This window comes from Solea solea, chromosome 9 (genome assembly GCF_958295425.1).
Source record: "Solea solea chromosome 9, fSolSol10.1, whole genome shotgun sequence".
In the NCBI taxonomy this organism is placed as follows: Eukaryota; Metazoa; Chordata; class Actinopteri; order Pleuronectiformes; family Soleidae; genus Solea; species Solea solea.
Window position 1 is genome coordinate 24,262,871 of NC_081142.1, and position 27,469 is coordinate 24,290,339.

The 27,469-nt window shown below is 41.3% G+C and overlaps 2 protein-coding genes across 2 annotated transcripts; one reads left to right on the forward strand and one right to left on the reverse strand.

Moving 5' to 3' along the window:
• Window positions 1–265: 265 nt before the first annotated feature.
• On the reverse strand, window positions 266–21,141 carry gabrb3 (gamma-aminobutyric acid type A receptor subunit beta3). Its single transcript, XM_058638189.1, has 11 exons — window positions 20,814–21,141; window positions 11,238–11,285; window positions 10,920–11,011; window positions 10,411–10,478; window positions 9,491–9,711; window positions 8,798–8,880; window positions 8,206–8,343; window positions 7,686–7,838; window positions 5,940–6,190; window positions 3,675–3,755; window positions 266–3,145 (listed from the first exon to the last, which is right to left on the reverse strand). The coding sequence occupies exons 1-11, from the start codon at window positions 20,927–20,929 to the stop codon at window positions 2,789–2,791; spliced, it is 1,608 nt and encodes a 535-aa protein (XP_058494172.1). The 5' UTR covers window positions 20,930–21,141; the 3' UTR covers window positions 266–2,788.
• gabra5 (gamma-aminobutyric acid type A receptor subunit alpha5) lies at window positions 12,541–26,338 on the forward strand. The gene is made up of 10 exons (XM_058638190.1): window positions 12,541–12,685; window positions 13,757–13,841; window positions 13,954–14,081; window positions 16,099–16,166; window positions 16,246–16,466; window positions 16,830–16,912; window positions 19,235–19,378; window positions 22,020–22,172; window positions 22,537–22,748; window positions 23,497–26,338. The coding sequence occupies exons 2-10, from the start codon at window positions 13,759–13,761 to the stop codon at window positions 23,785–23,787; spliced, it is 1,383 nt and encodes a 460-aa protein (XP_058494173.1). The 5' UTR covers window positions 12,541–12,685; window positions 13,757–13,758; the 3' UTR covers window positions 23,788–26,338.
• Window positions 26,339–27,469: the final 1,131 nt, after the last annotated feature.

Genomic DNA, 27,469 nt, shown 5'->3' on the forward strand with positions numbered 1-27,469 from the left:
CATGTGTTACAGTGAGCGCCCCCTTCAGGTAGAAATTACAGGAACATATGAGTCCAGGTGAACTGTAGATACAGCAACCAGCCACAAGAGGGCGTCATACTGCAGACAGTGCACAGCCAACCTCTGTGTGTGTGTGTGTGTGTGTTTTCTGTCATAATCACTGATCTTGTCAGGACCAGTAGTCCTCATGGAGACCAAAACCTGGTCCTAATGAGGCAGAACCTCCCTAACCCTCCCCCTAAAAATGTGTGTGTGTGTGTTTGTGTGTGTGTACATGAGATTACAAACACAGTCTGGTTTCCATTACATTGACTAACATTCATTTCCAGGAGGCTTATTTTAACCATAACCATAACTACTACTAACCTAACCTTAACATCACTAACCAGACACGAACACTTCTTCAAATGCAATGACATGATTTTTGTCCCCGTAAAGAAGACAAGTCCCCATAATGTGACTGTATAAACACACGACAGTCCCCACAACACGAGGAATACCTGAACACACACACACTTGATTGTTTTTAAATTAAAGGTCAGATTGAGATTTTTCATCAGGATTTAATCACAAAAACCATAATAATCAGAGTGAAATGATGTGTAATGAATGTAAATATCAGTGGTTTGTGTAAAACTAAAGGTCAATAACAACAGAGAAGGTCAGCTGATGAAGACGATGATGAAGATGAAAGTGGGTCAGTCAGGTGGAGGTTTGAGGATGAGAAGGAGCTATCGTCTCTTTTCTTCGTCTTCATTGATTAAACGTCAGCAGACTGAGCAGAAAACTCAGCTCTGTGTTTCCCTGCAGCCTCAGCAGACGTACGGTGGCCCTGAAGGACAAAAGTTTGTCTCCAACTCCAACTGCACAGAAGAGAGTTTACCTTTGTTTGGTCACGTGAGGAGAAACAACATGTTCACGTCTTTATCTCACTGTTAGACAGACTTTTCCAACAGGAAATTGAAGTCTGTAAACCAGTCACTCTCCCACACCAAAGTCCATAGAGAAAAGCAGTGATTTTATCTCGCTAGGACACAGGTCGATGCTGGTTGATGCTTCCTCGTGTGGTCACTTTGTGTTACTACTGCTCCTGCCTCTTGTCGTCTGCTCCGACGTGGGGCCACCAGGACTCTTCGGTTCAGGGACCATGAAGTCCCTGTGAACAGCCCTGGTTAATTCTTGAGTCTCTGAGCTGAACAGATTTGTGACGGTTGGCGTTGCCTCCTACGCTCAGAGACGCTCGAGCAGGCGGCGCAGATGGTGCGGTGAGAAAAAGCCAACAACGGTTACTAAGGAGACGGCGCTGCTACGACGACACACTATCACTGCGCGACCACCAGCACCAGAACCAGCAGCACCAGTTCCTCCTTGACTCGTATCACATGATTAAACTGTTTTTACTTCTTTAAATAAAACAACAGAAATGTTGGCTGCTGTGATGATGATGATTTATATTTACAACACAAACGACAGTAAGTTATTATGTTCATGTAAAGACCAACAAAACAAAAGGCCAGAATTCACACAGTCATCTGACCTATGAGAGAGTGAGAACACAAACTCTGTTAAAAAAAAAAACATCTGGAAAAACAACACAACCACAAAAAGAAAACAAATTAAATTAAAAAAAACTTGTTTAAATAATTTCAATTTAAAAACAAAAAAGCTACTGTAGATGCTTGACTTTATCAGTGGTAGTAACGAGTTAGTGGCTACTTTAGTGGCTAATATAGCTGCTACTTTAGCTATGGTAGCTGCTAACATTTAGCAGCTGCTGCTACTTTAGTAGCTAATGCAGCAGCAGCTATATTAGCTGCTAAAGTGGCAAATGTAGATGCTTGACTTCAGTAGCTAATGTAGCAGCTATGATAGCTGTTAACATTTAGTAGTCACTGCTAAATTAGCTGTTACTTTAGCAGCTAATGCAGCTGTGGCAATATTAATTTTATTTAAAACGTTTTTCTCTGGAGACACTTGATTTTAACAGATAGTGTAGCTGTTTGCTTTTAGAAGCTAATGTAGAAGCTGCTAATTTAGCAGCCATTGTAGCTGTTAACATTTAGTAGCTGCTTATATGCATTGCTTCTTACAGCTAATATAGCAGTTCCTACTTAAGAAGTTACAGTAGCTGTTTGACTTTGGTAGGCTCTGCTATATTAGCTGTTACCTTAGCAGCTGATATAGCAGTGGCTAATTTTGTAGCTTGTGTTTCCGTGGCAGCTGCTAAAGTCAAGCACTAATGCTACAGTAGTTAGCAGCTTTTTTATCAGCTGTTACCTGTTATCACCTGTTACAGATGGATGCTCCGCCCCCACACAGGTGATAACTTTTTTTAAGATGGACTCTGATTGCTGAGTTAAATGAGTTGGTTATTTACAAATGTTTGGAGTTAACATGTCTGAGCTAAACTGTTAGCTTGTCGTTTACTGTACTGGATTAAAGGTGGATTTCCAAAATTTTTACTGACTCATTCAATCTGGTTTGAGTCCAGATCATAAAGCCAGAGTCTGTTTGTGTTTATGTGGAATGATGTCATGTGATTATGATTTTTGTTGTAGTTTACACGTTTTAATAAGTGACATAAATGTGTGTTTTCAGTCTGAAACATGACATTCTGTACAAACGTTTAAATCAATGTCTGACTGTTTTCCAATGTCTGACTGGTGTCCTCAGTCTGACTGTTGTCTTCTGTCTGACTGTTGTACTCAGTCTGACAGTTGTCCTGTGTCCGACGGTAGTTGTCTGCCTGACTGTTGTCCTCTGTCTGACTGTTGTCTGACTGGTGTCCTCAGTTGACGTAGTAAAGCCAGTAAATGAGGTTAAAGAGGGAGAAGGTGCAGGGGAAGAAGATACGTGACCATCGGTCAATGGCGTTCACGTCTGTCAGGTCGGGGATTTTGATCTTCAGCTGTGAGGATCTTCTCCTCAGAGGGGGCTTCTGTGGATGGTTGTTGTGGTCTAAGCTGAGTCGACCCGGGTCCTGGATCATACTGGACTTCCTGTTCTGAAGCCCGCTGTTGTCAAACATCATGGAGGAGGAGGAGGAGGAGTTATGAGTCTCACTCACGGTGGTTGTGACCTCATTCCCGCCCACCTCGTTGTGGATCTCCAAGGTCGTCAGTAAAATGTTCCCGTGGGAGTCGACCTGGACACGAGATCACAGATAGGAGGGGGCGCAGTATTAGTGTGTGTGTGTGATCAGCTCAAGGACTGATAACTCTCATGTCATGACGACAATTCCACAAAAACATATAAATCACTTAGAAATATAAATATAAGATGATTTATCTTCTTCACTGTTTGGTCTGAAGATGAATTCATTCTCCTCTGGAGACCATGATGAATCATCTGCTGTTTGCAGAAGAAAAGCAGGTCAACACTTTTCTCTTTATTCTCACTATACTATATATATATATATATATATATATACATATATATACATACATTTACATATGTATGTAGATATAAGAGATTTAAACTTTAGTTACGTGACTCACAGGAAAAGTCAGTGCCTCAAACAACTGAACAAAACGCCTGAACTACCCCTTTGTGACAGAAAGAAGAGAATGTCACAGAACACATGAAGATGAACACATGATGAAGATGATAATGATGACATGAGTCGCATACTGTGAAGTCACATTGTTATAGATTAGTTTCACACAGACACTCACCCGTTGTGAGAAGCTCCGCCCTCTCATCTGATTGGACTGTTTAACGGACAAAGACCTGCAGTTTCCTCCTCCCACAAAAGACTGAAACAAACAAAGTCAAGTCTGAACTTTGACCTTCAGGAGGAGAAACACTGTGTGAACATAAAGTTTCTCCATCATACAGTCACAGACATGTATCTTTAGGTTGTTATGTAACCTTTTTCAATATAACAACATTTTATAACACTGTCATAATGTTAGAAATCTCTTTTTTGTAACTTTACAACATTCTGACGTTATTTGATATCATTAGTAACATTTTATTGTAAAGTTCGGTTCAGTGTTTTCTCTCTCAGGTCATCTTCAGTGACACGTGTAAATAAAACAAATGTGTTCGCAAACAAATTTTTGTGGACTTGTGGTCACACGTGTTGTCACCTGTGTGGACCTGTGGTCACACGTATTGTCACCTTTGTGGACCTGTGGTCACACGTGTTGTCACCTTTGTGGACCTGTGGTCACACGTGTTGTCACCTTTGTGGACCTGTGGTCACACGTGTTGTAAAAGTGTAACGCGTTGTCACCTTTGTGGACATGTGGTCACACGTATTGTCACCTTTGTGGACCTGTGGTCACACGTGTTGTCACCTTTGTGGACCTGTGGTCACACGTGTTGTCACCTTTGTGGACCTGTGGTCACACATGTTGTGAAGGTGTAACATGTTGTCACCTTTGTGGACATGTGGTCACACGTATTGTCACCTTTGTGGACCTGTGGTCACACGTGTTGTCACCTTTGTGGACCTGTGGTCACACGTGTTGTCACCTTTGTGGACCTGTGGTCACACGTGTTGTAAAAGTGTAACGCGTTGTCACCTTCGTGGACATGTGGTCACACATGTTGTAAAGGTGTAACGTGTTGTCACCTTTGTGGACATGTGGTCACACGTGTTGTCACATTTGTGGACCTGTGGTCACACGTGTTGTCACCTTTGTGGACCTGTGGTCACACATGTTGTAAAGGTGTAACGTGTTGTCACCTTTGTGGACATGTGGTCACACGTGTTGTCACATTTGTGGACATGTGGTCACACGTGTTGTCACCTTTGTGGTCCTGTGGTCACACGTGTTGTCACCTTTGTGGACATGTGGTCACACGTGTTGTCACCTTTGTGGTCCTGTGGTCACACGTGTTGTCACCTTTCTGGACCTGTGGTCACACGTGTTGTCACCTTTGTGGACCTGTGGTCACACGTGTTGTCACCTTTGTGGTCCTGTGGTCACACGTGTTGTCACCTTTGTGGACCTGTGGTCACACGTGTTGTCACCTTTGTGGACATGTGGTCACACATGTTGTAAAGGTGTAACGTGTTGTCACCTTTGTGGACATGTGGTCACACCTGTTGTCACATTTGTGGACCTGTGGTCACACGTGTTGTCACCTTTGTGGACCTGTGGTCACACATGTTGTAAAGGTGTAACGTGTTGTCACCTTTGTGGACATGTGGTCACACGTGTTGTCACATTTGTGGACATGTGGTCACACGTGTTGTCACCTTTGTGGTCCTGTGGTCACACGTGTTGTCACCTTTGTGGACATGTGGTCACACGTGTTGTCACCTTTGTGGTCCTGTGGTCACACGTGTTGTCACCTTTGTGGACCTGTGGTCACACGTGTTGTCACCTCTGTGGACCTGTGGTCACACATGTTGTAAAGGTGTAACGTGTTGTCACCTTTGTGGACATGTGGTCACACGTGTTGTCACATTTGTGGACATGTGGTCACACGTGTTGTCACCTTTGTGGACCTGTGGTCACACGTGTTGTAAAAGTGTAACGCGTTGTCACCTCTGTGGACATGTGGTCACACGTGTTGTCACCTTTGTGGTCCTGTGGTCACACGTTTTGTCACCTTTGTGGACATGTGGTCACACGTGTTGTAAAAGTGTAACGCGTTGTCACCTTTGTGGACATGTGGTCACACATGTTGTAAAGGTGTAACGTGTTGTTACCTTTGTGGACATGTGGTCACACGTGTTGTCCCATTTGTGGACCTGTGGTCACACGTGTTGTCACCTTTGTGGACCTGTGGTCACACGTGTTGTAAAAGTGTAACGCGTTGTCACCTCTGTGGACATGTGGTCACACGTGTTGTCACCTCTGTGGACATGTGGTCACACGTGTTGTCACCTTTGTGGTCCTGTGGTCACACGTGTTGTCACCTTTGTGGACCTGTGGTCACACGTGTTGTCACCTTTGTGGACCTGTGGTCACACGTGTTGTCACCTTTGTGGACCGGTGGTCACACGCGTTGCGCTCAGCGGTGACCTTCTGCGCTCGCTCCGCCAGCCTCTTCTGCATCCGAGGACCTCGACCAAAGAAGATGTAGTTGACGAAGGCGTACTCGAGCAGAGCGAGGAAGACGAAGACAAAGCAGCCCATCAGGTACATGTCGATGGCTTTGACGTAGGGAATCTTGGGCAGCGTCTCTCTCAGGTGAGTGTTGATGGTCGTCATGGTGAGGACAGTGGTGATTCCTGACAGAAGAAAAGATCAGGAACTGATTTTTAATATTTTAAATACAGCACATTTCTTTATAAAAGAGGAAATTCATCATATTAAAAGTGGTAAAAACTAAACTGAGTGAAACTAATGTTAATTTAATCATCGCAGCTCATTAGTTTGTTTAATCAAGAATTACTCATTAATTTGATTAAAACTCATTAAACAGAGAAAGTCATTAAAGCAGTGGGCAGCAGGGGGAGGGGCCTCACGCTGCAGCAGGAGGCTGTATTTCTTTCATTCTTTGTGCTTTTAATGTGAAGCCACTTTGAGTTAAAGTGATATATTTATAAATACATATATAAAATGTATTATTATTGTTATTAAAAGCATGTTTGTGACTCACACACTACTAATATCATTTTGAATAATTTCAGAGAGAATTTATTTTAATAAACTAATTAATCTAATTTCAACTTAAATTTATGAGATGTAATTTAAAAAGATAAACATAAAAATCTGAGTTTGGTGACCCAAAAAAACCTCTCCCACGACCCACCTCTGGGTCACTAACCAGTGTTTGGAAACTTTACATTTATTACATTAGTAGAAGAGATGATATGGCCGTCGAATAACAGTATGTATTGTGGGTTTTTTTTGTAGTGTGTGTGTGTGTGTGTGTTCAGGAGAACATGATGATCTGCTTCTTCTGCTGTAAAATCACCTTCACAGGAGTTCACATCACAGTTTAGATTCAGTGAGCTTAGATCAGCACAACTTTAAAGCTCATCGTCGTCGTTTTTACAAAGTCAACAAACTCAGCATCTAAAAGTGAAAACAGCACAGTCACCACTTCATACACTGTGTCTGTGTGTGTGTGTGTGTGTGTGTGTGTGTGAGAGCCAAAGCTGCAGCTTCATATCACATTGATTTCTGTAGAACTATTATCTAAACACTGTGTTTTTAGGTTTAATCATCAAAACAACTAAATAAATTCACAGCAGTAAAATCCAGACAGATTAGAGTTTATCCACTTTAACAAAAGACTACGAGCTCACGATCGGCTTTCAGCAGTGCTGTCTCTAAATACACCAGACTCCTCTGTTAAATATTGACATTTAGACGTTTCCTTTGCTAAATGTTGGAGATGAACGCATGTTTCAGGATTTCTAAGACTTTTTAATCTATCTACAGTTGGACATTGTTGGCTTTGATTCTTGTGTCGGACGTCAGTCCCCCAGGTGAATGTCAGTAACATAAGTAACTTGCTGTTAAGTTAACTTTGAAATCTAAGTCGATTGTTGCTTGATGATAGACGAGATAAATAATAATTGTTGGACAAAGTTGTTAATTTTGATGTTAAATTTAAATGGTAGCAGTAGGAGGGGAGAGAAGCCATTTTGTTTCTTTTGTCCTGTTTTTTTTTTCTGTTTTCTTTTCTAGAGGTAAGACACACACACACACACACACACAGGGACATAACAATGATGTAAAAACAGAACAGAGGTGAAAGGTCAGAGGTCATGGTACCTAAAGCCACTCTGGCGGCCGAGGCGTCGTAGTTAATCCAGAAGGAGACCCAGGACAGGATGGTGATGAGGATGGAGGGCATGTACGTCTGCAGGATGAAGTATCCGATGTTTCTCTTCAGTTTGAAGCTCAGTGACAGTCGAGGATAAGCGCCTGCAGCACAACAACACTTTCAGCAGCTTTCTTCTCAAACTCGTGGCCCGTGGACCACATGTGGCACATCAGCTCATATCAATGAAAACAATACCACATTTTATTAATAATAATAACACACAATAATAAAAAATCTACATATACATCATTCTATATGAAAACAAATAATTTTACTTTGAAATTCTGTGAGATATCATATTTGTAGTTATTGTGATATCATGATGTTATCATTTTAAGCTCATATTACTGAATCTAGCCCCGCCCCCTCTTGACCAGACTAAACACTGATTGGTCGTCAGGTGTGGATCACATGATCCCACACAGACATACAGTAAATGTGTGGACTGTGTCTTTAATTGTCTCTCACCTGTGGAGAAGACCACGTTCCTGGACACCAGCTTGTAATCCACGATGGAGAACTGAGGAAGCTCGATGCGCGTTACCCCGGTAACCGCCGTGTCTCCTCCTTTCCAGTAGAACTCGATGTCGTCTGTAGTGTAACCGTCTTTAACAACAAACAAACACATGTTTACTCCTGTAACAGCTGTAACAATTCATCGATTAGTAATTGATTAATATATGAATCGTGAACTATTTTCATCATTGATTCATATTTTTTTTTTTTAGATAATTAAAGCAGTTTGTGTGATTTTTCAGCTTCTTAAATGTGAATATTCTCTGGGTTTTTGCTCCATTAAACAAAGAAATCATTCAAACTCAATCATTTTGAATTTGTGGACAAAAACGTGACGTTTGTTTTTTATCTGTTTTCTTCTCTTTCTTCTTCTTCATCTTTTACTTTGACACAGAAACTCTCCTGTAGTAAATCAGCGTCTATGTAAAGTCTATCTATCCCTGTCTTATAAACAACAACGACAACAACAGTGACAATGTCTCCAGGAGACGAGTCCTGAGACAAATGTGGTGAAAAGATGAAACTTTCTATCATGTCAACGTACAACTCTCAATTTCCAGGGTGCAGTTCTGCTCGTCCAGAGGGTATCTCCTCAGATCCATCATACAGGCGGCCGTCGTTGTGATTCTGCGTCCAACACAAACCAAAACACACGTAAACCTGACGTAACCTGAATTTAAAGGAGCAGTTCTGGGTTGTTGTTTTTTTAAGTGATGATTAAGAAAAGATTTTAGCCACTTTTAAAAAGACTAGTGTCATAAAATTAGTTCATCTCAGTGTTAAATTGAAGTTTGTAAACCACTCACTCTCCCACACCAAAGTCCACAGAGAAAATCAGTGGTTTTAACATCACAGCACACCGGAGTTGCTGATCCACTGCTGCCTCCATCACTAAGTTTAAAAGACTTATTTTTATGAATTAAATGGCTTTTGAAATATTTAATTTAGACTTAACAAAGTGACACAAATTGACCACACGAGGCAGCAGTAGACCAGCAGCTCCTGTGTCCCCGCCAGCTAAAATCACAGATTTTCTCCCTGGACTTTAGTGTGGGAGAGTGAGTGGTTTACAAACTTCAGTTTACATAAGGAAAAGAGAGTGAACCTCTGTGTGTCAGCCTGGTTCTCAGCAGCAGGGGGCGCTCACAGTCAGGTCTAAATATGCATTATTGCCTGATACAAACACACTTACTTGAATGTAAAATAAAGTGTGAATGTTAACATGAATGTGTCTCACCTGAGTCCGTAGAGGACGGTTCCGTCTGGGTGCAGTCGGATCATTCGGTTCTTGACGGTGACTCCGTGGACAAAGGACTTCTTGTCGTTGAGGAAGTAAGTGTCAGGAACCCAGAGCTGGTCAGCAACTCTGTTGTCCAGAGTCAGGTTGAGAGGAATCTCTGTGTAACTGAGACGTTTGTCTCTCCAGTACTGCTGGAAGTACATGGTCAGTGTGTAGTCCTGTGTAACACACACACACACAGACATGTTTTAACGTGTTAATAATTCATATGTGGATCCATCAAACAATCAAACAAACCCAGCAGCTAATGGATCTCTGTCAGTCTGTCTGTTTTGCTGACTCGTGTTCTATTATAAATAAGCGGTTTTCAGGAAATAAACAAAAACTTGGCGGCACAGCTGAAAAAAAAAACACAGCTGACATTTAAAATCACAATGAAGTGAAAAAAACAACAACTGGACATAAAAATCAATACTGATGGAGAAGAGAAGCGGAAGAAGAGAGGGAGGAGGGAAAAGAAGAGTATTTGAGTGTAAACAGTGTTTGTAGTTCTGATAAAACCTGACAAAGATTCAGTCACTTCATGTTTTTCTTCTTTTCTCTGAACGTGTGAAGAAGAAAAGAGTATCTCTCTCCCTCATCCATTCATCCTTTCATCTTTCAGCGTGACATTATTTTCTGACCATGTTCAAGCTGCTTGACAACAGTGTGAGCTGGTCGTCATGGAGACGCTCGGCACCTTCATGTTTGTCTAATTCAGTGGTTTCACATTTTCACAAACAACTCTGACGCCAGATTATTTCCAACATACAGTCCTAGTGATTGATGTGTTCTGATGAGTAACAGTGCCACCAGGGGGAGCTGCATCTTCACCAGTCCTTACACAACATCAGGATTTATAATAATAATCAGCTCACCATGTTGACCTCTGACACCATGTCTATGCTCGCCACATCGATACTCATCCCAACAGCTACAGGACGACCTGAGGACAAAAGACAACAACTTTAATAAACAACAAACAAACAAACAAACCACAGGTCGACTGACGAGGATTTGATCTGGAACATTTTATTGAACACAACAGTTTAATTAGAACAAATGTGGGAGGGGCAATGCATATGTCCCTCCTACCAACTCAACTTCCGCCTCCCACCAGCCCATAAACTCTCTGCTACAGTGTTTGTAAGGGGCAGCCATCTTGGAGTCCTGTGTCAGGTTTAGATCTTTATATATATATTTGAAATTATATAAACATATATATATAAATGTATATATTTCTTACTTTTTGTACTTTTTGAATTTAAAATTACACTACTACTATTGTCTCTTTCTACCTCTTTGGTTCTGGTTCTGTGGACCAGGACCTGGTTCTGTGGACGTGGTCCTGGTTCTTCTCCCCCTGTGAGGACATGAACATACAAACCTCCAAAGTCTGGACGCAGACGGATGTCATAACCTTTCAACAGTTTGTCCACTGTCTCCTTGACGACAGACATGTTCCCCGGCTGGTTCACACTAAGAGACGAGAGAGAGAGAAGAGAGAGAAGAGGGAGAGAGAGAAGAGAGCGAAGAGAAGAGAGAGAGCGAGAGAGGAAAGAAGAGAGAGAGGAGAGAGATGAAGAGGATGAAGGGTTGTGATGAAGTTAACAGTTGTAAATAAAGTTAAATAAACTTGATCTAATGTGTTATAATAATGTGTTAATGATAATCTGTTATTAATGATCAGATTACCAACAGTTACCTTGTATCATAGATAGTGAACAGCTTCTTGTTTCCATCAACAGCGTTCCTGTCAACACACACACACACACGCGTTATTACTCTGTGTGTCCACACGAGGCAGCACATCACAGCAAATCCTGCATCAATCAACTCATAATCCTGACAAACATCACATTTCATGATATTACAGCAGTAATAGAGAGAGAGAGAGTGAATTGTCTTTTAATCTTGTGGTAAGAGAGAGGGGGCAGAGCCTGCTTTTCAGAAGACGATCATAAACAATGTCACGATTTTTAAACATCTGATGAATTAATGTTCAGAATATTTTTATAATCTAACAAAAACATGACTTCCTGTGTTTTGTGAGCGGAGCTTTGAGACCAGGGCAGATGGGAGGGGGCGGAGTGTGATGATGTCATGTTGTGATCCACAATAATAATAACAACGTTATTGTAACAATTAAAACAAAAGAACTAGCTTCAATCTTTTAAAACGTCTCTAAAACAAACAAAAAAAAAACCTGTCTAACTGTAAACAAATCAAGGTGAGGCTCCGCCCCCGTGCCACCATTTTGAAGTAGCTTTTTTTACTTAATTACTTTTTTTGAAATTCTGACACTGCAGACTAGAACCAGAACCAGGACACAACAGCGCCTGTCACACATACAGTTTATCACTGACACTGATCAGTTCTTTTAAAATAATAATGCACTCTTACAAAAATGTGTCACTGTTGTTATTAAGTCAGATTAAAATAAACATAAGAGAATTTTAACAAACTGCCAACATTCATCCATCACTAAGTTCAAATGTCTTATTTTGTTAATTCGTCTTTTAAAATATTTCATTAAGACTTAACTCAGTGACACAAAGTGACCACACGAGGCAGCAGAGGACCAGCAGCTCCTGTGTCTCTGTGAGCTAAAATCACTGATTTTCAATATGGGGTTTGGTGTGGGAGACAAAAAAGTTGGAAATTGATTTATTAATTGGTGAATACCCGATGGATCAATTAGGTTTATATGAATGTTTATGTTTTATTTATATTTGCTACTTTGCCTTTGCATTATTATTATCAGTAATATTTTTGTCAGTGAGCTCATGTTCAGTGAAGTCTTGTGTTGATTTCACTGCTCTGGGGCTGGAAGTGAAATTAGCACAGCTCCTCTTTTCTCTCCTCCCTCTCTCTCTCTCTCTGTGCCACGGCCCCCCCCCCCCCTGCATGCTCTCTCTCTCCCTCTCTCTTTCTCTGTCTCACTCCCTCCCTCTCTCGCTCTCTCTTTCTCTCCTTCTCGCTCTCCCTCCCTCTCCCTCTCTCTCTGTCTCACTCTCTCCCTCTCTCTCTCAGCAGACTCATGGATGTTACTGTCGTTCTCTTCATTTAAAGACGAACACTGAGGAGCCTGAACAAAGGAGGAGAGATTCCTGCAGAGCAGAGACAAGTTTGACACTGCGTAGTCTTGTGCTGGTAAGATGATGACGATGATGATGATGACAATGATGATGATGACGATGATGATGATGATAACAATGATACAGGGGCTGCAGCAGTGCAGACAGGACAGTGCAGAGAGAAACGGTGGGACGAGAGGAAGCAGGAGGAGAGGAGACACATCTGAGTCTGTTACTGCTGCTGCTGCTGCTGATGATGATGATGATGATGATGATGAAGGAGCAGAGGTTTACAGTACTGTACTGTTGTTGGACGAAGACAATGTGGTGCAGAGACAGAGAGGGACTAGGGATTTACTGCTCAGACGTTTAAAAAGACACTGAGAGTGAGAGGGACAAACAGAGACGTGGTGTCTCTGTCTCATTGAGTCTGTTCTGTCTCTGGCCTTTAATAGTTACATAGTTTACAGAGTGCTGACTATTCTGTGAGCGCCCCCTGCAGCCTGAGACATGCAGGTTCAATCTCAGTGAAAACATGGCTGAAAAAAAAGTGATTTCATCCACTGAACAAAAGACTTATGTGATAAAATGTAAGTAAGTGGAAGTCTCTGATCTCTACGTCACATGTTCACGTCTTTGTCTCACGGTTGGACAGACTTTTCCATCAGGAAACTGAAGTTTGTAAACCACTCACTCTCCCACACCAAAGTCCATAGAGAAAATCAGGGATTTTAGCTGGCGGGGACACAGGAGCTGCTGGTCTGCTGCTGCCTCGTGTGGTCACTTTGTGTCACTGACGTCAATCTGAATGTTGTATTTCAAACACTGAAGTGACAAAATAAGACATTTAAACTTAGTGATGGAGGCAGCAGTGGATCAACAACTCCTGTGTGTGTGTTGTTAAAATCACTGATTTTCTCTATGAACTTTGGTGTGAGAGAGTGAGCTTTTTATTCATGTTCTCTGTGTGTGTGTGTGTGTGTGTGTGTGTGTGTGTATATGTGTGTGTGTGTGTGTGCGTCTGTGTGTGTGTGTGCGTCTGTGTGTTTGTGTGTGTGTATGTGTGTGTGTGTGTGCGTGTCTGTGTGTTTGAGGATGTGTGTGTGTGTGTGTGTGTGTGTGTGTGCGCGTCTGTGTGTTGTTTCAGGAATGGATGATGGAATGTGCTCCAGCTCAGTGAGGAGGCGGCTGTGGCTCTGTGTGTGGCTCGTGAGCACCACCTGCTGTCTGAGGTGAGGTAGTGACTCCAGATAAATTCTCATTTTCACTGAGGACACACTTGTGACTTTTAATCTGAGATTATCTTCTTCTTATTATTGTATTGTATGTTTATCACAAACACAGCTTGTGTCAGGATGTGAGTGAAAGTCTGAAAGAGGCCAAAGAGTTAAACGACAACATCACAGTCTTCACCAGGATCCTGGACCGACTGTTGGATGGGTATGACAACAGACTCCGCCCAGGACTGGGAGGTGAGAACACACACAGGCACAGTCACTGACACAGTCACTGGCGCAGTCACTGACGCAGTCACTGACACAGTCACTGACACAGTCACTGACGCAGTCACTGACACAGTCACTGACACAGTCACTGACGCAGTCTTGTTCCTCAAAGGAAATACCCAGGTCTTTTTCCCATGCTGTTTTTTGGGCTGTGATGGCATTGTGACCATGGTTGTTTGTATGCATACAGTAATAGTGGGAGGCTGCAGGTCTAACCTGTGAGGAGAAGCCTGTGGGGAGACAAAAATACTGGACCAAAGGTGTGTTAGTTGAAGTTATCCCCAAAACTTATTCTTAGGCAAATCAAACTGTTCCACTATGTTGTCAAAAGACTTAAGAACGCCTCCATCATCGATAGAAGAAAGTGAATCCCTTTATTTATCCATTCCTTCCATATAACTGGGGTCTTGCCAATTAAGAGTTTAGGGATGTCCCATATTCCAGAGGATAGACTTAAATATGGGTTTATTTTATGGGTATCAAGGAAATTGGCCGATAGCTTTTTTAGTCAGTAGGTACCTTGCCTTTTTTCAGCATAAGGGTTAGGAGGGCCTGACAAGGGGGGGGTGGGGGTGCAGTGTTCCCCTGATAAAAGCCTTGTTACAAATTTGTAGCAATAATGGAGGGATCTCTTCTGGGAAACATTTTAAGTATTCAGCTGTAATAACTTCAAATATTACTTTGGCTGTGATTGGGGCATCCATGCATTTTCTACCGCCTTATCCTCCACAGGAGGATGGCTGCTGTGCCAATCTCCGCTGACATAGGGCGATAGTCGGGGTACACCCTGGACAGTTTGCCAGTCCATCACAGGGACGCATATAGAGACAAACAACCATTCAACCATTCACTCTCACTCTCACATCCAATGTATCCAGTTGATTAGAATTTAGCTTGGGGAGGTCCAGCCCCTCCAGAAATGCCATAAGGTGGTGTGAGGAGAAGTTTTGTTCAAGTGTCTCTCAGTGTCTCTCAGTGTCTCTCAGTGCCTTCCACCTTTTTCTCCACATCTACCATCCTTCTTATATTGTGTTTCTTTTAATATGATGAGTACTGAATTACATGACCCCTTCCCTACCCATCCTTTAACCTTTGCATCTGTCAGAGACAAGTGGCCTTCTTGTAGAAAAACAATATCATATCTGATGGATTTAAGACTTATTTCTCTTTGTGGGCTTCCCCATACCATTTACATTCCATGTAGCTAGGCACAGAGTATTATCAGCAGTAGACTGTAGACAGTAGTAGACCAATTAAGGGTGGACATACACATCAGTGATACCAGACCCATAACATGCCTTGGAGAAGATACATAGAAACAAAACCCTATGAATATATATCCTAAATTAAAAAACAATAAACTCTGAGCCTTCCGCTCAACATTAGCATCCTCCAGGAAGCCAAGTCTCCCCTCTGCGGCACCGATTCTCACCATGAGCGTTGATAGTTTCCACCTCCATTGATGAGGTTGCTTTGTGAATTTCACCTAGGGTCCGGAAAATTGCTTGCAACGTCCTCCGCTACATTTCCTGACGGCCTATCACTGCTGCCACTTTAGCTCGTCGTGAACTAGCATTAGCACTTTTGATAGCACTCGCCTGTCCACCAGCTACATGTTTTGTTAGGCCGACTCATATTCTTTTGCGTTCAGATCATTTACAATGGTATCGGTCACGCCTGACTAGTTTATGAATGGGCTGTACCGCCTTTGGATCCAACTGTCGGATGAAAAGAATAGACTCTGCAGCGCAAGACTCAGCTAAGCAGCCATCTTCTCCACTCTGTCACTCTGTCATATTTTCTGGTTTCTTTGCTCCATAAAACAAAGAAATCAATCAAACTTAATCATTTTAGTTTGAGAATGTTGTCATTTCCAGGTTTGACAGACACTGATTTTAGGAACCAAACAAGTTCTCCATTAATGGAGAAAATGAACGTTTGCGTGAACTCTGTGGTAAAAACTCACTTGTGGTTGTTTTGGCAGAAAAAGTGACGGAAATCAAAACCAACATCTTCGTCACGAGCTTCGGTCCAGTTTCTGACACAGAGATGGTAACCAAACGACTCTCACATCTATGACCACTGAAGACTTAAAGGTAGAGTTCAGGTTTTTACACGTGTTCCTGTGCAGGAATACACCATCGACGTGTTCTTCCGTCAAACGTGGAAAGACGAGAGACTTCGCTTCGAAGGTCCGATGGAGATGCTTCATCTCAACAACCTGCTGGCCTCCAACATCTGGACACCCGACACCTTCTTCCTCAACGGCAAAAAGTCCATCGCCCACAACATGACCACGCCCAACAAGCTGCTGCGACTCAAAGACGACGGCACGTTGCTCTACACCATGAGGTGAGAGTCACTGATGCAGGGGCCTCAAACTTAAACACCCAGGGGCCAATGAGCATCTAGTTAGTGTGGGGTCAGTCACATGACAAAAACGTCTAGATTTACTGAGTGTGGGTGGACGACATGAGCTCGGAAATTCCCAGTTCCGACTACAAATGGAACGCAGCATTAATTAGCCCTGTTTCTTAGAGAGACAGTTCAGGTTACTGTGAGCGCCCCCTGCTGCTGAGAACCAGAGGCTTCACTCCTAGTAAAAACATGGCTGCAAAAAACTGATTTGAGCCACTTTAACAAAAGAATTGTGGAATAAAATCTACATCAGTGTGAGCAGCTCCGACAGTTGTGTGTGTGTGTATCTTGTTTCAGACTGACGATATCAGCTGAGTGTCCCATGCAGCTGGAGGACTTTCCTATGGACGCACACGCGTGTCCACTCAAGTTTGGAAGCTGTGAGTAAAACGCACAAACACACACACTTCTCACACGCACACACACACACACACACACACACTCTCTCTCTCTCTCTCTCTCTCTCACACATAGACACACTCACACAGTAAAATAGTGTAGATTATTGTACAGGGTTTTCTGTTAATAATTAATTATATGAATTTCACTTAATTTTTATTATAAATAATTTAACATACAGTTGAATTTAAAGTTCCATTAAAGGCAAAAAACATTTTAAACTAGTAACTAGTTACATTTCTAATGCTGTAACTCAGTTACTAACTCAGCTAGTAACTATAACTAATAACTTTTAAAGTAACGTGTCTGTGTGTGTGTGTGTCATAACAGGTTTATGTTGATAACAAAGCGACAATAATCCACAGACTGAGGTCAAACTAAATGACTGTGACGTTTTTTAACACCACAGCTGTGGATTAAAACACCACTCTTAGATTACACACACACACACACACACACACACAGACAAGTCTCTGCAGTACATATGTCAGGCCTGTATGTGGCACTGTAACACTGACACACAAATAGATCAAAAACAGAGACAAAGACCTGAAGCATTAAGTTAATATCATTCCACAATCACAACACTTTTATTTTGAAATTTGTGACATGATTGTAAGCTCTTATTTTGTTTCACCTCTAATAGAACAGTCTCTGCCAGACTCAACAACATTCAGCCACTCACACTTTGCTTTCACACATTCACACTTTAGTGAAACGAAGCAAACCTTTTGAATAACGTATTCCCCTGTTCGCCTGAGGGGGCGCAGCATCATTACGGAAGGAGAAGAAGAAAAGTGTCTTGTGTGTCGCTTCATGTAGAATGCCCTGTGGTGTACCCACAATGCCCTGCTTTGTAACCACAATGCCCTGCCCTGCAATATCAACTGTTGAGGAATATTTCGATGATCTGTCTCTGTGCATGTCCTCACACTACTGATGTCTTTGACATGGCTGTTAGAGGAGGACTGACTGCAGCTCAACATTAAATAAAACCACCGGACGTTCTGTAGTCTTTCTGTCTTGGGCTAATCCAAAACACTGAAAACAAGGGGGGTGTTCTCTGCAGACACGCTGTGATCTGTGGAACAGGGATGCTCAGGGATGCTCCCATTAGCACTTGGTACATTCCTCCAGATGAAATCAAATGAACCGTAGACTGTATGAAATGAACACGGCAAAAAGTCGACTTATCAGAATCTCGTCGAACCAGAACGTATCGACTGATTAATTGACCAGTCGACCGGGACTTTACAGCCCTACCCCTACTGACCACACTAGATACTCAGTGACCCCAGGTCAACAACAACACAACGACTACACAACAACACAGCACAACACAATAATAATAACACAACACAAGAACTACTCAACACAACAACAACACCACAACACAAGAACTTCTCAACACAACACAACAACAACAACTACACAGCAACACAACAACTACACAACATACCACTACAGAACAACACAACAACACAGTACAAGACAACACAAAAACTACTCAACACAACAACACAGCACAACACAATAATAATAACACAACACAAGAACTACTCAACACAACAACAACACCACAACTACACAGCAACACAACAACTACACAACATACCACTACAGAACAACACAACACCACTACACAACAACACAGCACAAGACAACACAAAAACTACTCAACACAACAACAACACCACAACACAACAACTACTCAACACAACACAACAACTACACAGCAACACAACAACTACACAACACACCAACAATTACAAGACTACACAACACAACACCACTACAGAACAACACAACACAACACAACACAACACCACAACAACTACACAAGAGTGATGTTTTTTTTTTAGAATTTTAAGGCTCCAAATGAATGAACAGAGAGTTTAGTATGAGCAGGAGGCTCCGCCCACTGCTGTTAACAAATGGAGACAAAAATGAACCTTTTGTTTTGTCTCAAACTGTGAAATTTATGTCGTCTTTTTACTACTTTACACACATGTTAACAACAACAGTAACATCAGAGACCTGTGTGTGTGTGTGTGTGTGAAAACACTGATTACATCAGGCCCAAACAGCTGATCTTCACTGTGACACCAACTTAATCTGTGTGTAATGACACACAGTAGGTTTAAGGTCAAGTGTTGTCTCACACACGCACACACACACACACACGCACATGCACGCACACAGTGTGATTGTTGACGTTGTTATGTTTTTGTTGTTTTATATCAGATGCCCAGTGTCAGAGGTGGTTCACTCGTGTTGTTGTTGTTGTTTATGTTGTTGGTCAGATGCATACCCGGTGTCAGAGGTGGTTTACTCATGGACACAGGAAGCAGCTAAGTCAGTGGTGGTGGCTGAGGACGGATCACGTCTGAACCAGTACCATCTGATCGGTCAGACAGCAGGGACAGAGGACATCTACACCAGCAGAGGTACACACACACACACACTTTCTCTCCACAGTGTCCTGCAGTTGCAGTGGAGCAGCTGTAGGGGGCGGCGGCAGCAGCAGCGATTATTTATTATTATCATTATTATTATTATTGTTATTATTAATACTGTTATTATTTGTCCAAATATGATGTGAGAAGAAATTGTTTTCAGATCAAAGTGGACAGAGATGATGAATGAATGAATGAATGATGAGGATTTAAGCCGCCGCCCACTCATGACCAGCTGTCTCTGTGATCCTGGTCTGAGCCCGAGGGTCTGCAGGGTTAATCCCTCACTGCAACAGCAGTTGTGCTTTTACCCCGTGATGTCACAGAGGAGGGTGTGGCTACTGAGGGGCGGAGACACTGAGAGAGAGAGAGACAGAGCGAGAGAGAAGAGAGAGAGAGAGCGCAACATCTGCTGAACTGTGTTACATAAAGACTGTTACTGACTTTATTATACTTCAGTCAGAGACAAAACGTCTTGAAACGTCTTCAGTCAGAGACAAGACGTCTTCAAACGTCTTCAGTCAGAGACAAAAAGTCTTCAAACGTCTTCAGTCAGAGACAAAACGTCTTCAGTCAGAGACAAAAAGTCTTCAAACGTCTTCAGAGACAAAATGCTTTCAGTCAGAGGCAAAAAGTCTTCAAATGTCTTCAGTGAGAGACAAATTGTCTTCCAACGTCTTCAGTCAGAGACAAAAAGTCTTCAAACGTCTTCATTTAGAGACAAATTGTCTTCAAACGTCTTCAATCAGAGACAAAAAAACTTCAAACGTTTTCAGTGAGAGACAAAATATCTTCAGTCAGATTCAAAAAGTCTTCAGTCAGAGACAAATGTCTTCAGTCAGAGACAAAACATCTTTAGTCAGACAAAACGTCTTCAGTCAGAGACAAAGTGTCTTCAGCCAGAGACAAATTGTGTTCAAACGTCTTTAGCCAGAGACAAAATGTCTTCAGTCAGAGACAAAACATCTTCAGTCAGAGACAAATTGTCTTCAAACGTCTTCATTTAGAGACAAATTGTGTTCAAACGTCAAACAGTCAGACAGACAGACAAAGGGACAGAGAGACAGGCAGAGGGACTGACAGACAGAGGCACAGTCAGAGGGACAGAGAGACAGACAGACAGATTCTGGACTGATAGATCATCAAATCTGGAGATGGTTTCATGGAAAATGTGGACTTTTCTGGTTTGACTGAAGACTTTCACCAGGTTCAGATTAGTTCACAGGTTACTCATTATAGTCCACACACGTACACACACGCACACACACACACACACACACTGAATTAGCAGAGCTGATCTCAGGTTCAAACCCTCTTTAACAAGCCAAGAATAGAAACACAAAGTGACCTTTGACCCGGCAGGTTAATCCAGGGGAGGACAGTAATGGTGACAGGGATGGGGACAGTGATGATGACATGAACTCACCAGTTCACCAACATGGCTGCGTTGTTCTCTGCGATGAAGGGCAGTTCTCCTGCGACGCTCCACAGACCTGACAACACGATCATCCACCACCTCCTCATCCTCATCCTCATCTTCATCCTCACATCACATCACAGAGGAGGAGCAGGAGCTCGCTTCTCCACACACACCATCACACACACACACACACGGTCCAAACTTTTCCTCTGAACCTCTTCATTCATCTGCTCGTCATCAGCGCTGAACCAGGTCTGAGAAGAGAGGACGAGGATCTGTCCCACAATCAAGAGACACCCGACCTGTCTGTCCACACACACACACACACACAGAGAGCGAGGGAGAGAGAGGGGGGGGGGGGACAGGATGCAGATTGTGACAGGGGATTAGTGAGAGAGAAAAATCGGATTTTGCTCGCCAGCAGAAAGTCATCTGTGGATTTTCTGTGGTTCATCAGCGTCTGTGGATTCACAGATGAAATGGTCACACACACACACACACACACACGTATAAAGATAAAAATACAGGTATATAAAAGTCAGTGGAGACACGTTTATAAACTCTGTGACGACAAAAAGTATAATGTCTATATTATATGATTATTATCACACTATCTACACAGATAATAAAATAATAATAATAATAATAATAATGAAAGCTGTAAGCAGCATCGCGTGGGCCCTGCCATTCAAAATGGCTGACTTCCTGTTGAGTTGCGTTTGTGGTCCTGATAGACGTTTTTGTTTTTTTCTCAGACTGTCACATGTCTCCACCAAGATTGACTTTGTCTTACCAGGTTTCACCTTTGTGGGGCGCTACTGAGCCATTTTACACCACTTTACATATTTCCCTGATTTTGTCAAATTTCTGTCAGTTCTGATCCATCACCAACGTTTAGATCAAAAGGAAAATAAAAATAAAAATAATAATTCCCGGAGTTACAACAGTGGCCTCTGCTGCTTAAAAAGATGAATTTGCACTGATTTTTAACTTTCTCATGATGCATCGTTAACGTCCCTTATTAAATACTGTTTTATATTATATATAGTTACATAGTTTTCCTGGTCAAACAGAAAAAGAGTGAATGTAAGTGACAGTTCATCCTGTCACTACAGTGAAATTCATAGAACTTAGATGAAGTTTGTCATGTCAAACATTGTAACATGACGTGTTTGATGTGACTGAGCTGATGTGTTGTGCTGCCCCCTGCAGGTCAATACACCGTGATGATGGCACACTTTTACCTGAAGAGGAAGATCGGCTACTTTGTCATCCAGACCTACATGCCATGTTTCATGACCGTCATCTTATCCCAGGTTTCATTTTGGCTCAACAGAGAGTCTGTACCAGCACGAACTGTCTTTGGTCAGTAAAATTACTTACACTAATAAATATTTCATTTAGACTTAACTCAGTGACACAAAGTGACCACACGAGGCAGCAGTAGACCAGCAGCTCCTGTGTCCCCACCAGCTAAAATCACTGATTTGCTCTATGGACTTTGGTGTGGGAGAGTGACTGGTTTTACAAACTTTAGTTTCCTGTTGGAAAAGTCTGTTTAACAGTGAGATAAAGACGTGAACATGTGACGTAGATATCAGAGACTTCAACATACGTACATTTTATTCCAGTCTTTTGTTACGAGGATACTTAATGTTGAGATGAATCACGTTGTGTTCTGTTGGATTAACAACACAGTCACATGACACTCTGACTGTGTTCTCTTCAGGTGTGACCACAGTTCTCACCATGACGACGCTCAGCATCAGTGCGCGCAACTCGCTGCCTAAAGTAGCGTACGCGACTGCAATGGACTGGTTTATCGCAGTCTGCTACGCCTTCGTCTTCTCTGCTCTCATTGAATTTGCCACAGTCAACTACTTCACCAAGAGGAGCTGGGCCTGGGACGGGAAGAAGGCTATGGAGGCTCAACAACCCAAGGTACTTTCTGTTTCCTCTTTAGGTCATTTTCTGTCATATTAGGACATTGTCTGACATATTAGGACGTTTTCTGTCATATTAGGACATTTTCTGTCATATTAGGACGTTTTCTGTCATATTAGGAAATTTTCTGACATATTAGGACGTTTTCTGACATATTAGGACATTTTCTGACATATTAGGACGTTTTCTGTCATATTAGGACATTTTCTGTCATATTAGGACGTTTTCTTTCATATTAGGACATTTTCTGTCATATTAGGACGTTTTCTGTCATATTAGGACGTTTTCTTTCATATTAGGACATTTTCTGACATATTAGGACATTTTCTGACATATTAGGACGTTTTCTGTCATATTAGGACCTTTTCTGACACATTTCTGTCATATTTGGACATTTTCTGTCATATTAGAACATTTTCTGTCATATTAGGACCTTTCTGCCATATTAGGACATTTTCTGTCCACTCATATTTTCAATGTACATGAGACAAAAAAACAGACATATGGTAGAGGTTGTCATAGTAACGACACAGACACTGAACTGTGTGAAAACCAGGGGTAAATCATCTCCTTAAATGCACCATAACTTAGAAATTGGACGTCACTGTATGTATGAAACTGTTAACAGATGTTCTATAGCGCCCCCCGATGGTCATTCAGGTTTCAGACACTTCAGCATTGGCTTCAAACTCAGCATCATGTTTTTTCGTGTGAAACAAAAGCTTTTTCTTTTGCTCCTCTGCAGAAAAAAGACCCGTTGGCTTTGTCTAAAAAACCCAACAACACGTGTTCGGCGGGCGTGAACTACACCACCAACCTCACCAAAGACACGTCCATCTCCACCATCTCTAACAGCACAGCAGCGCAGCTCAAACCCTCAGAGTCCAAGACTCCAGACCCTAAAAAGACTTACAACAGCGTGAGCAAGATCGACAAGATGTCCAGGATCGTGTTCCCGTTGCTGTTTGGAACCTTCAACCTGGTTTACTGGGCCACGTATCTCAACCGAGAACCCGTGATCAAAGGAGCCGTGTGAGCTCGCTGTATCATCCATGTTTTCTTAGGCTGTCAGGTCACAGTGCATGTCTGTTGCTTTAGGAACAATGTTGCCATGTTTGCCTTGAGTTTGTACATGAAGAACAACTTAACTCCTTAAAAAGGTTATCTCATTTTAAAAGTCAGTCACAGATTAGTTTAGTTTTTTAATGCCGGGATCAGACGACTCCACATCAGATTATCCATCACAGTGGATTCTTACAATCTCCTGTTCGAGGAACTGGAAACACAACAAGTTTGACCCCGACCTTCACGACACTGCATGGGTTCATCTGGGAGGCGGAGCAAGGAGTTTTCAATCATGGCTACCAAAGTGTTGCTGGCAGTTTTTCTGCTCAGACACAAAAAAAGACAAGAAAAAAAAGAGATCATGGAGCGGTTCCTGGGTGTCCTGAAGAGGACAGTATGGACTGTCTGTCCTTCAAGTTACGCCGCGTCACATCGCTGTGTTCTTCTATTGGTCCAAGTCTAGGTAGGATGACAGAGTCAGATTAGGCAGAACAGAAAAATCTCGAACATTCTACACTTCTCGTCCCAGATGCCAAAACTGTGTTGCGTCGTCTCGACTAAATCGCGTGAAAATGGTTGTGAACACGTGGTCTGATCCCGGCAGACGTTGTTAGCATTTGGCATTCATCTTTTCTCCTGGAGTCTGCTGTTGACGGTGGTAAAACGATGCCAAATGCTATGCAAAAACAAAATTTTTATTCTTATTGCTCAGCAGCTGCTTTTATCTTTGTAACTCTTACTTTGTTAACAAAAACAAACAAACAAACAATAAAAATGGTCTGGAGGTCCAGGTTCACGGCTCTAGACCCTGGAACATGGACGTTTTGCTTCGTTGTTAAAAGCAGACTAATAGCCATGCTAAATGTGTTGCCTTCAGAGTGTGACGACTCAATATGAATGCACTGAAAATCTCCTGCAGTTAATGTTTATTGTCTTATTTGATGCTTTTCTGGATCTAGAATGGCCACATTACATTTTCAGTGATAATTCAGGTTTTACAGTGAGGTTGTATGAGGTACTGTGCTGTGAGCGCCCCCTGTGTGTAATGAAATCACCGTCAGTTTAAATCTACGATAGTCTTTATCTCACTGTTAGACAGACTTTTCCAATAGGAAAGTGAAGTTTGTAAACCACTCACTCTCCCACACCAAAATCCATAGAGAAAATCAGTGATTTTAACATCACAGCACACAGGAATTGTTGATCCGTCAGCTCTGTGTCAGTACCTAATACAAAACCCTGAACTGTCTCATTAATGTAAAGATTAAAAGTGGCAGCTTCTTGTATGTTTGGCTTGTTGCAGTTAAACAAACATGTAAATATGCGCTGCTTTTAGAAAAAAGCTCCTGACGCTCATAAACTTAGCTTCTACATCTGCTGCTAGCTTGTACAGCAGCAGCAATAGTTTATGCTTCAGCAATTTTGACGAATCATATTAAGCTTTTTTAAGAAATGTAGTTTTTTTTAGATACATTTGTTGTTTCTATAAGCTTTGATGAAAACTTGCAAGTATTATCGATAAATATTTATATGCTTTTAACATTTGTTTTGTTGTAAAGAGACAGATTTGATCTTATCAGGTAACCATGCTCAAAGAGTCACATGGCATCACTGTCTAATTTTAACAATGTTTCAGGTAAAATATGTTTAATGTTTGGAGAAATTTGATAATTGTATGTTGTTGCCAACAGTTAGACGAGTAGATTGATACCAAACACTTAATATGTATCATAAATCTGAAGCCATGGACAGAAACTGCTTAGCTTAGCTTAGGTTAAAGATCAGAAACAGGTTAATCATATTTTCTTTCCTGAGATAAGCTTGAAGACTGATGGTGTCATTTTGACAGACAGTCATTATAGCCAGATAGCTAACAGTTAGCTTAGCATAGGGAGATGCGGAAACAGTCAGCATCTCCATATGCTAAGCTTACTGTTAGCTATCTGGCAGCAGTCGGCTTTGATGTTCACATGAGTTTTATCTAATTGAAGAGGGCACTACAATTTAATTTTATCTCCTTCATTTGAGGAGAGCTCTCATTGGCTCACAGCTACTGTGGCTGCTTAAGCTACTGCTAACTAACATCATACATTGATGACAGGAACTGAAGCTTCTGGCTACAGTAGCTGCTAACGTCATCTAATGTCTGATGCTACAGTAGCTACTAACATCTGCTGCTATAGTTGCTCTTAACATCAGCTAACATCTAATGCTAACATTTTGCTGCAGTAGCATTTAAGTAGGTAGCGTTTGGCATACAGGAAGTATAAAAAGATTGCAATTTTGACAACAGAAAGTGTCACATGGAGTCGACTGAGCTGCGACTTTTGTTCGGCCATAGATTTTCGCGATGTTTAAAGAAATGATCGTAGTTTTTTTCTTCTTATAAGAAAATACTTCAAATCAAAAAATAAAATAAAAACTCCATAAGCTTTTTATTTATTTTATTGTTATTAATGTAACATTGAAGTGAATTTTAGATAGAGGCAAATATCTGATGCAATAAACGACGCACATGTGAAGTTTTTTGTGGTTCATGTTTTTATTTGACATGACGCTTCACTCTCCATTTAAATGATCTGATCATATTTATTCTCTTTAATGAATGATTATTGTTTTATCTGATATATAATTAGTCTCTTTTATGTAAAGAAATAATTTGTCTTAGTTTATTTTACCACAGGAGAGACTAAATGACACAAATGTATATATGTATGCGTATACATGTGTGTGTGTGTGTACATATATATGTATATGTATGTATATATATATACACATATATATATATATATATATATATATATACACACATATATATAATAATGTGTGTGTGTGTGTGTATATATACATATACATATATATCAGTGTCAGTTATCTATCCTGATATAGCGGCCAAAAGTCCAACATGGTGCATCTTTAATTCTCCTGTTGTTAATTTTTCATTTTTATTATTAAATGATTCGATTATTACTTGATCAATAAATTATTGGTCAACTAGTTTGATAGTGGATTTATCATTTTCATAAGTATTTTTGAATAATCAAAACCAAGTTTGTGAGATTTTTCAGCTTCTTAAATAGCGAATAATTTCTGTAGTTTTTAAAAAATCATTTTGACCATCATCATCATCATCATCATCATCATTTCCAGGTTTGACAAACACTCATCAATATTTCATATGTTAAACAAGAAGAAAATTAATTGTTAAATATATTATAATAAATTAATGTGACTTCTTTCCTCTAGTTGTTTTTGCTCCTCAGTGATGATGATGATGATGTATATTCTGGATTATGCTTCATATTGAGATACATTTGTGCTTAATCTGTGTTGATGGAACAAAGATGGAGCTGGAGCTGCTCCTCCTCTCATTATCCACATCTACAGTTAAATCCATCTTGGTTTTTCTGTGGCAGCAACATCTGGATCACATCTGTTTGTCGAGGATTTACTTCATTTAAGTTGCTTTTTACATTCACATGCATCAAGTTAAGCCGTTGCCGCCGCTGCTGCTGCTGCCGACAGTGACTAAATGAATCCCACTATTTTGATCATCTATTAATACATTTCTGTGTTGTTTTCAATAATTCAAACCAGTCTCTGTGATTTTTCAGCTTCTTAAATGTGATTATTTTCTGTTTTCTTTGCTCCAT

Coding starts and splice junctions, on each gene's coding strand:
- gabrb3 (XM_058638189.1), bottom strand. CDS start 20,929: ATGAAGATGAGGATGAGGATGAGGAGGTGGTGGATGATCGTGTTGTCA. Junction 8,881..9,490: donor ACCGTCCTCTACGGACTCAG/GTGAGACACATT, acceptor TGTTGGACGCAG/AATCACAACGACGGCCGCCT. Junction 6,191..7,685: donor GGCCGCCAGAGTGGCTTTAG/GTACCATGACCT, acceptor TTCTTCTGTCAG/GAATCACCACTGTCCTCACC.
- gabra5 (XM_058638190.1), top strand. CDS start 13,759: ATGGATGATGGAATGTGCTCCAGCTCAGTGAGGAGGCGGCTGTGGCTC. Junction 16,913..19,234: donor TCCACTCAAGTTTGGAAGCT/GTGAGTAAAACG, acceptor GTTGTTGGTCAG/ATGCATACCCGGTGTCAGAG. Junction 22,749..23,496: donor TGGAGGCTCAACAACCCAAG/GTACTTTCTGTT, acceptor GCTCCTCTGCAG/AAAAAAGACCCGTTGGCTTT.